Source organism: Anguilla anguilla, chromosome 18 (genome assembly GCF_013347855.1).
Source record: "Anguilla anguilla isolate fAngAng1 chromosome 18, fAngAng1.pri, whole genome shotgun sequence".
NCBI lineage: Eukaryota > Metazoa > Chordata > Actinopteri > Anguilliformes > Anguillidae > Anguilla > Anguilla anguilla.
In genome coordinates this window covers 9788777-9799234 of record NC_049218.1, presented here as the reverse complement: position 1 = coordinate 9799234, position 10458 = coordinate 9788777, and the positions used below count along the sequence as shown (strand labels likewise).

General features: G+C 52.9%; 1 protein-coding gene across 1 annotated transcript in view; it reads right to left on the bottom strand.

Moving 5' to 3' along the window:
- The window catches only part of march5 (membrane-associated ring finger (C3HC4) 5), a 30620-nt gene continuing 20162 nt past the window's right edge, over window positions 1–10458 (bottom strand). Inside the window, exons 3-6 of the mRNA XM_035400144.1 lie at window positions 4855–4985; window positions 4514–4697; window positions 3630–3796; window positions 1–3307 (exon numbers count right to left, since the gene is read on the bottom strand). Coding sequence (XP_035256035.1) covers window positions 3191–3307; window positions 3630–3796; window positions 4514–4697; window positions 4855–4985 — 599 coding nt within the window. The 3' untranslated portion in view covers window positions 1–3190. The remainder of the gene's footprint in view (window positions 3308–3629; window positions 3797–4513; window positions 4698–4854; window positions 4986–10458) is intronic.

Genomic DNA, 10458 nt, shown 5'->3' with positions numbered 1-10458 from the left:
TCAAGCTGTGGAAAAATACATTTATTCACAATTATCAACCATTAAACTATAAATTCAGAAGCAATATAACTGTACAAAGCATACATTTATACAACAATATTCTGCTTTTGGCTTTTTTTTTTTAAACAATAAAACACATTTTATTTGTAGTTTATTCAAGAGCCCCATGCAATCCTGGAAAGTAGTTCTCCATTTTTCACACTAATGGGGAAATTATTTTTCAGAGAAAAAAAAAGACAAAAAATATATACTACCTGTCGATTACTTATCTAAAATATGGTGTCGTGTTCGGTGTCTGAGCCAGCCCCTGAACCAAACCAGACTACTCATCCTAGGCTTGTCTCTCGCGCTGTGATGGATTTGTTTAGAGTGGGACTCAACCTCTTCAAATGAATGGTTATTTTATGCTTTTAATGGGGTCAAGAAACCTAAGCAGCTAAGCTCACAAAATAATTAAACTGTCATATAGATCAGCATTTTACACTGGAGGAAGAGTGTGTGTGTGTGTGTGTGTGTGTGCGCACACGCATATGTATGAGTGAGAATCTGTGTGGAACAGGGAAAATGCTGAAATGAGGCGCACGCTTAAGTCACCTCACCAACTGGGCGTAGGAGGTGTACGTTTGAAGATTGGGGGGGGGGGGGGGGGATCAAGACACTAAATAATCTACATCAATGAGGAGACTTAACATCCAGCTCAGGGACTAAATCAATGACCCGTTTGAACACCCTGGTGAAACAGAAGGAATGGAGAGCACAGGCCACGCCGTCCCTGCAGCGATCGTCACTCAGCTCTACAGCAAACATCACCCATTAGTGCCGAGTGCAGTGGGACCACCCTACACCTCCACCTCCACCTGCCGCCACCTCCGCCTGCCGCCGCTCACCCACCCGCCCTGCCTACGTGAACAGGCGGCTGGAAGCGCCTCACAAACCTCAACAGTGCAGAGATCTCATCTCACTGGCAGCTGGCAAAGCGTAATTTTGAAATCAAGCTCGCTGCACAGGGGCTGTGGAAGAGACCTCCGCCCCGCTGGATATCCCAGGAGGCAGCGGGGCCGAGCCCCAGGCTGAACCCCCGGGTCATGCGCGTGAAAGGACGAGGCCTGAAACATCTGAGCGTTTTGTTTCGGTAACTAATTCTAATCACAAGCCACTTAATACGACCCTCAAAGGCTAATATAAATATACTGATAGTGCTAACTCCTGGAAAACGCTAAACTAGTAGTGTCTATGGCCTTCTCTGGCTGTAAGTCTCCTGGGGGTTTTTCACAGATCTGTTCAGCAGGGAGTGAAATGCTTCAACAGCAGCATGACTTGCAAAGCTACAACCAGAACCCGGACGGATCTGGAGGCACAAAATGGCACAGTTTCAGTCCTGGTTGCCTTCATTTCCCTCTTTAAATGTGAAAGAGAACCTCCAACCTCCAAAGGGCTCGACTCAGGCCTAGACCCTCAAACTTCACATACAACTTCACGTAGCTTGCATTTTACACAACTGAGTGAAGCAGCTCAAGTAAGTACATAAGAGGTTTCAAACCTGCACCCTTGTGGGGCCAAGTTCAGCTCTCCCGTTGGTTGTCATGCGACGTGTCTGAGCCAATCAGAGATCAAATCAACAGTTTGTTGAGTAGGAAGTTCTCTCAGCATTGAAGCTTGAGCATGCGTCCAGAAGAATGCTCGGGTGTCCAGCTTTGCTCCGGGACCAGGTTTCCGGAGATTTGTGGCAGAAAAATCAAGCTAAATCACTAAAATCTTTGTACATATAAAACAACAGGCTGAACATTAACACTTCAGGGTATACAATGTGTAAAAGACCACTTTGGCCAACAACTTAACTGTACACCTAAACCTAAACACACTCTAAACATGAAATCAATAACTAACATTAATAAGTTAGTATGTATCGTGGGATCGTTAGCTAGTGTTGTACAGCGTTGCGCCAAGATTATGAGCAAGTGTTGTGCGGTGAAAAATAATAAAGCTCAGAAATGAAAGCCTTAAGTCTCAGTCACAGTCGGTCACTATTTAAAAAGAATAGCACAGGGATATTTCTTCATTGGCCAGCATTAATGCGGTTTAATGAGTTTAGTCTTTATGCCTACTCCATGACGACAGGTGCAATGGCTCCCTTTCTGATATCTGCGATGGTCTTTCAGGTCAGTCTGGTCACCAGACAGGGAAACACTGTGATGTCCTGCAACAGCTCCAAGGGCAGGGGAAATGCACAAGCAGAGGCTGTGTGGCATTCAACCTGTGGCCTTTCCACCAAAACCTCTGAATCACAGTACCAGTGGGGAGCAGGGGATTGTAGTCCAGGCCAAAAGATTGCTAGGTGTGTTTAAACTGGCCCTGAACTTCATCTCCCAGCACCACCTGGAACTCAGCTAAGAATTTCGCTGAGTGCCTTGTTCCTGTCTTCTGACTGGCCTTCTGTCGACTCTGCCCTGAATCGAAATAATCACCCTTTCACAACAAAAAATCAGAGGGGGAGTTAATGCTACTAAAGCATAGCAGTTTGTGCCATTCCATTTCTTACTGGAAGTAGGCAAGTGTTGATGGATTCCACCAATGTTCTAGAAGCCCTAAGACATCTGTGCCAAGAGTACCATTTGCATCCTTGAAAATGTGATTAAAACAACAGACGTTTATATCGACTTAAGGCGGAAGAAAAATCATCTTGCAAAATGAATTTAAAAATATATATGATAAAGATTGCTATCCGGAATATTCTGAGGTCCCAACCAATTTTCCACATGCGTACCAAAAAAGGGAATATTTATAATTCAGCTCCAGAACTGAGATCACTGCAAAAATACAACATAAAACAATTATTTATAATTATAAAATTGTCCTGTATGATTACATATGCCCCATACTCGGTATCCCCTTGCAAAATACTACATGTGCTGGTTATGCAGTTAAAAAAATTCTTCCTCTTACGAGTCTCTTTCAGAAGCACTAACCTGCCACAAGAGTTACGAAATAAAGTCACATTTCTGGGAAAACGGTTGTGTGTGTGTGTGTGTGTGTGTGTGCGTGCGTGTGCACATACGCATGTCCACTTAAGATTTTAAAATATTATCCAAACAATAAGAATCATGATAGTGATGTACTAGCAGTATACAACGAAGTCCACAAGACAGAGGAGAGCGGTGGGGCTGTCGGGAGGGGTGGGCGTGGCCCACCCTCAGGCCTCCTCTTGCTCAGGAAAGTTGAGTATCTTGCGGTGGGCTTGGCGCAGGTACTGCTGCTGTTTGAAGTAGACCTTAAAAGCTCCTTTGATGGCCACGAATGCAATTCCCCCCTGTAGCAGGATAAGACGAGGAACAATTAGTCTGTCTGTCTCACACACACACACACACACAGCAACACCCGGTCTGTCACACACACACACTCACACAGCAACACCAGCTCTGTCACACACACACACACTCACACAGCAACACCAGCTCTGTCACACACACACACACTCACACAGCATCCCATGTCACATGGGTTCAGAATATCGCTGATGGTCAGTGATGTCACAGGAGATCAGCATATCACTGATGGTCAGTGATGTCACAGGGGGGTCAGTGATGTCACAGGAGGAGTGATGTCACGGGGGTCGGGCGAGCAGGACGCACCAGGATAGTCCGCTGCAGGTTGGAGTTGACGCTGCTGAACATGAGCTTGCCCACGATGGTGGCGATGGTGGGGAAGACCAGCGCGCCACACAGGATGCGCGTGGCCGAAACGTGGTCCGCTAGCGGGCTAGCCTCCGCCGGGATCCGCGGGACAGGACAGCCAATCCCTGCACACGATCCAGGAGGGGGCAGTCAGAATTGAAGGTGCGTGTTTGCATGTGTGGGTCTGTGTGTGTGTATTTGTGCATGTGTGTGTGTGCGCTCGTGTGTGTGTGTGTGCGTGCGTGCATGCTTGCGTGAGGCAATTCGTGAGCTTGTGTGCTTGAGCGTGTAACTCAACACCCCCGCTGGCACAGACAGCCCCCCCCGCACCAGCAGGAGGGTTTTGGCCCCCCACACCTGCAAGCTCAGCCGGCTCTGGAAAAGGTCATGCTGATCAGGGGGGGTCCGCTTTCCCCTGATGACTGATGAGGTCAGCGGAAACTGCCAAAACCATGTTGTCCGACCAGCCAACAGAAACAGCAGGGTGGTCAAAATCCGAAAGGAAAAAGCATAGGATTCAACAAAGCTCCCCTGCACAGACATGAGTCAAAGGAGGACTGAAACCCAAACAGGCACATTGGGGGGGGGGCTTCTGAAACCAAGCATGGATCAAGTAATGTATTCAAATGGAAGTACCAGTAATTTACGAAAAACAAGTCTTAATTTCAGGGCTGTCTCCCTGGTGCCTCCAACCAAACCCTTCTCCAAGGTTTCATTTTCAAATAACAGTGAACTTTTATCTGGTGGTGAAAGATGAGGTGGAAAGGTCAGGCCACACCACCCCCTAGTGTCAGGGAGGACTTCACAAACATTACATTAGTTGCGAATTCACTGTGACGCACCGGGGAAGATGCTGTTGAGGATCTGCAGTTTGGTGGAGTACTTCCTCCACAGCCGCAGGACATAGTCCTCCCAGCGAATCATCTTGCCCAGGATGAGCATCACGGGGATGGTGGGCAGGCCGATGAGCAGGAAGAGGGGGTCCGCTCGCTCCATCACGTCCAGGCCCTCCTTGTGGCCCACCACCTGGGGGACGACGCCATGAAGGACAGGCACAGAGACAGAGAGGAGATGGAGAGAAGGCACTTTGTGCAGGAAGTAACATACCAGAGAAGGAAGACAGAAAGGAAAAGATACGCCAAAATAAAAGAAGATGGAAAAACCAGGGCGTTGATTTTTTTACCTGCATGACGGTGACCGCTCCGTACGTGACCGCAGTCCAGTAGATGGAGCCCACCATGATCCCAGCAGCGGCAAAGGGGCAGGCCTTGGAGATGAGCCGGTCGGTCAGGTCCAGGACGTACACCACCGGACCTGCGAGAGCAAGGATGCTGCTACCTCACACACAGCCTAAAAAAACCCCACACACTCTGTTCTCAAAGCCACTGAAATAACTGGCTGCTGATATAAAGGAAACCATAAGTAGGCGCAGACACTGCGGCCCTCCAGGACTGGAGTTCAACCAAGTCCAGCTCAAATTAGCATGCAGACTGCTGGATACAGGAGGAGCTATGGGCCAGCTTTGCTAATTGCTCTGCGCTTGGTACAGGCAGCTAAGCTCTCGCTGGGCTCCAGCTGTTCCTACAGCCCCAGAAGCACAGATGATGCACACATGGGATTTTAAGCAGGGGTGATTTCAGAGGTAACAGCTGGGTAACGACTGAGCGGCACTGCAGTGTGGGGACGGGACTGCGGTGTGGGGGCGGGACTGCGGTGTGGGGACGGGACTGCGGTGTGGGGGCGGGACTGCGGTGTGGGGACGGGACTGCGGTGTGGGGGCGGGACTGCGGTGTGGGGACGGGACTGCGGTGTGGGGACGGGACTGCGGTGTGGGGACGGGACTGCGGTGTGGGGGCGGGACTGCGGTGTGGGGACGGGACTGCGGTGTGGGGACGGGACTGCGGTGTGGGGGCGGCACTGCAGTGCGGGGACAGGACTGCGGTGTGAGGACGGGACTGCGGTGTGGGGGCAGGACTGCGGTGTGGGGACGGGACTGCGGTGTGAGGACGGGACTGCGGTGTGGGGGCAGGACTGCGGTGTGGGGACGGGACTGGCGCGAGCTCCGCACTTCTGCTGCAGCACATCTGCGCAGCTATGAGCCGTGTGTGCCAGCCTGCCTCCACAGAGAGAGAAAGAGAAAGAGAGGGAGACCAGGAAAGAGGAGGAGGGAGGAAGGAAGGAAGGAAGTAAAGTGAGAGGAAGAAAATGACAGAGGGAGCAGAAAAGAAACAACAGGCTGTCCTTCCCTTTAAATTTACTCAAAATCAACTTGGCAGTTGAGAGAGAGAGAGATAAACAGAAGTGGGGGCAGGGGGGTGTGCCCTGCAGCAGAATGCTCCAGTCAGGACGTCCTGCCTCGGGGCAGCAGCGTCTGCAGTGGGACAGGGCGTGCTTCTCTCCAGCAGAGGTCACAACAAGCCCTCATCCCTGCCTGCTGTTTGAGCATGCTCAGTGCGTCTCTGCACCTCACTGCTCCAAGCCCCCTCCCCTTCCCCCATTCCCCTATCAGAGCACAACACCGACCTGATTCTCCATTTCCAGGGGGTGTGGGGGAGCAGATGGGCCCCAATTGTCTCATTTTCAAATATTTTTGTTTCTTCAGGGGTTCTACGTCCAATTTTTAATTCATAACCAAAAATATTAAACTTTTTTTTTTTGACTGAAAAAGGCAAATTTAATCTCCAGCCCTGATATTAAACCACAGCTCAGCCAATGTAACCCCCAAACTAAATCCAAAATTTACACACAACATAAGCCCCTGCCCCACTGTCTTCCAACCCTCAATATTACAGCCCCCCACCCCCCTCCCATCTTCAACACGCCTCCCACAGATAAACCATGACTCTGCAACATCTTAAATGTCTCACTGCACAGGCCACCCAAGCTCTAAGTCTTATTATAGAACCACAGAAACACTGCACTTCCAGACCTGGGCCTCTCTCTTCACAAAAACACCTCTAAAGATTCCTCAGTCGACGTATCCAATCCACCGCGTGGCCTTGCCAGCAGGTCATGTGACCCCAGAGGGCTGTATACAGCGAGAAAATGTTTTTTTTTATTGGTTTATGACAGCTCACTCCTGACCTGTTCCTGCCACTGCTCTCGGGGGGAAGTGGCCAGGTTCAGTAACCTGACGGTAATACAGGGTGACAGAGCGGGTAGTCCTTTCTGTCCGGAGCGAACAGCACGCAGCCTGCCATACAGCAATCCCCACTCAGGCAGACACTGTTGCCTGGGCGAAAAAGTATGCTGCAGGTTCGAATGCACGATGAGTCCTGATTGGACCGGGAGGGATCCGAGCCTGTCAGCTCACAGGACGCCTGTATCAGCTGCAGGTGAACAGCAAGCCGGGGGTGGGGGGGGGGGGGGGGGGGTCAGAAAGAGACGTGCGCTGATCCACTAGTAGGCTGTACATATTACCCCGACAACAGCTCCTGTCACATGACCTACTTTATTTCTGCGACTGTGCCGCCGCAGCTGTTATCTGACCATCTACTGAGCTGGCCGGCCTGTTTCAGACCCACCTCTCAACCAGCCGGCCTGTTTCAGACCCACCACCCAACCAGCCGGCCTGTTTCAGACCCACCACCCAACCAGCCGGCCTGTTTCAGACCCACCACTCAACCTGCCGGCCTGTTTCAGACCCACCACCCAACCAGCCGGCCTGTTTCAGACCCACCACTCAACCTGCCGGCCTGTTTCAGACCCACCACCCAACCTGCCGGCCTGTTTCAGACCCACCACCCAACCAGCCGGCCTGTTTCAGACCCACCACTCAACCTGCCGGCCTGTTTCAGACCCACCACCCAACCAGCCGGCCTGTTTCAGACCCACCACTCAACCAGCCGGCCTGTTTCAGACCCACCTCTCAACCAGCCGGCCTGTTTCAGACCCACCACCCAACCAGCCGGCCTGTTTCAGACCCACCACTCAACCTGCCGGCCTGTTTCAGACCCACCACTCAACCTGCCGGCCTGTTTCAGACCCACCACTCAACCAGCCGGCCTGTTTCAGACCCACCTCTCAACCAGCCGGCCTCTTTCAGACCCACCACTCAACCTGCAGGCCAGTCTTTGACCCACTCTTGAGCCGACCAGCCAGTCTCACAACCAAAATTGGTCCAGCCGGGCTGTCTCAGAACCGCTATTGAGCCGACCAGCCAGTCTCTTCCCTGCACAGGCAGACCGTACTGCTGGCATGGGAGCTGCCTGCACCGTCTCTGTCAGTCTGTGTGCGTGCAGTGCTTCTTAATCACATCCTTCAGCACAGTCCACCGGTTTCTCTGCATCTCCCTGCGTGAGTCAGCATCTTATAACAGCCTCGTACCGCCAGCGTCCAGCAGCCCGGCTCAGCGAACCCGGGGCCACGGGGGGGGGGGGGGGGGGGGGGGGGCAGGTTCTGGCTCCGCTCTGAGACCAGGGGGGTTTGTGTCAGAGGAGCACGGAGGCGCTGACCTCTCTGCCCTTCTCTCTCTCTCTCTGCCCTTCTCTCTCTCTCTCTCTCTCTCTCTCATTCTCTCTCCAGCTGCGCTCAGAGAAATTGTGTAATATCCAGCAGCGCAGAACAGAACAGGGCACAGTTTCTGCTCACAGAACTGTCTGGGCCCGGGTTCAGCACAGGGCAGGCTAACGGGGGCGGGGGGGGGTGGGGGTGGAGGAGGGGGAGGGCATGTGGGCAGCACAGGGCATGATAACGGAGTGGGGGGGGGTGGAGGGGGAGGGCATGTGGGCAGCACAGGGCATGATAACGGAGTGGGGGGAGGGGGGGGGCAGCTGGTCACCTCAGAGGGCCCGTGTCACGGTCTGCTCTGTCCGTTTGCTGCGCGCTGATAGGATTATGCTGCGCTATCACGCGTGGCCCAGGCACAGCAGCTCAATGTGGACAGAGACGCAATCAAAGCCTTTTCTCTCTTTCTGTCGCGCTTCTTTGTTTTTCTCTTTTTTTTTTTTTTTGTACGTATCAGACGACGAACGGGGTGGCCGTCGCGCCTCGACCGCAGAATCCGGAGCGCGGCAAGCGCTCGTTAACGGCGTCTACGCGTCCGAGCGGTCGCCGTCGGGGGAAAAGCCGCCCGGCCCGGCCGCTGCCTCTAAGACACAAGCGATCGGCAGACCCGCAGGAAATCCAGCAGAAACGACGCGTGGCGGTTTTTTATGTGGACGCCACCGCGTTCGAGAAAGAGAGGGGCGGCGTGGTGACGACGTGGTGCTATCGCCATGGCTCTCTGTCAGAGCAACCGCAGTCACGGTTACAGCGCCAGCTGACGTCTCGTCTGAACAGGCGGAGCGCAATCTCGCCGCGATCGCGGCTCGCTCGGCCGAGAGAACTGGGGGGGGGCGTTCGCGCTGCGTGTAAAAGCTGCGCGTCTGTGCTGCGTGTAAAAGCTGCGCGTCTGTGCTGCGTGTAAAAGCTGCGCGTCTGTGCTGCGTGTAAAAGCCGCGCGTTCGCTTCCGCGGCGTGAGCTGAACCGCTGCGGGAGAACCCGAGCAGAAAGCCAGACGAGAGCAGAAGGGTTGGCTTGCCCGCTCCCAGACACGTCCGTACGCAGGGCTGAGCCGCGGCCCGCTGTGAGAGCGCGTCAGCGCCCGCGCTCGGGTCGAAAAGCACTCCGCTATCGCCTCGCGGCTCGCTCGCCTTTACGTTCAGCAGCTACTCCTGCTAATCTATTTATGCGCCCGCAAGCTACCGCGGGACACGTGCTCGGGAGCCTTCAAATGTAAAGGCTAATTTTAGAAGCCCCCCCACCCCACCCACAGGGGGCCGGACCGAATAATGATGTGTGACTCCGAAAACGCCCGCTTCCAAAAACAGCCGGCTCCCAACTCGAATGACTCACCCCCGCGTTTCCGGGTGAACGCATTCGTGGGGACACGCCATAATCAAAGACCGGTCCCGAAATCCTCAGCCCGAAAAAATTCCGGTATCTTATGACTGCAGGAGGACTTAAGGACCGTTCCCGTTCATAGGAAACAATGCTCAGCTCCAATCCTGTACAGGGAGCGGAGCAGAACCCGGTTCAGAAACGGTCGAATGCAGCGTTCGGTTATTCACAGCCGTGCGTGTCTGTAGCACGCTAGTGTGAGAGACGGTTCGAAGGAATGCAGGAAGGAATCTCTTAGGCGTACGCGTACATCGTAACAGGCAGCCAGTTCTCCGAAGTGTTCGTCCATGAACTTCCGTGTGCCTGACTATTCGGCACACGTGCCCCGAGGGGTGTCATTGTGAGACACTATTCATAGGTACTAAATTCCCCAGAGCTGAAAACGGCCTCTGCTCACAAAACCATAAAATGACATCATCACATTGTTAGGTGACACATGTCAACAACAGGTGGTACCACCGCTGTCATATTCTGGTGAACAATTTAAAAAACAAAACACGCATGGCTATCGATGGCCTTTTAAGAGCACAATGGATCTCCCCCTCTCTCGCCCTGCCCCCGACCACTCTCTGAGATAAAATCAGTTTTGGTTTTGTAATTCAATCAAACTCACAGCAAACTGAGATGTTTCAGAGCGCAAATAAAAACCGCTTGACGTCAGCAGTAGGCAGTAAAGCCCATACAATGTCTCTGGTCAATCTAATGTGTTCGCTGAGAGTGTTGAGGTAGGGACTGGTTCTGAGATCGGATGAAAAGCATTATAAAAATTTGACTTGTTGCCGGCCCCTGCACTGTAAGAATCAACAATCCAGGTGATTGGACTGTTTAACTTTAGTCATGTCCGCAGCGGGACGGGGTACTGCAGGGGGATGGGGTACTGCAGGGGAACGGGGTACTGCAGCGGGA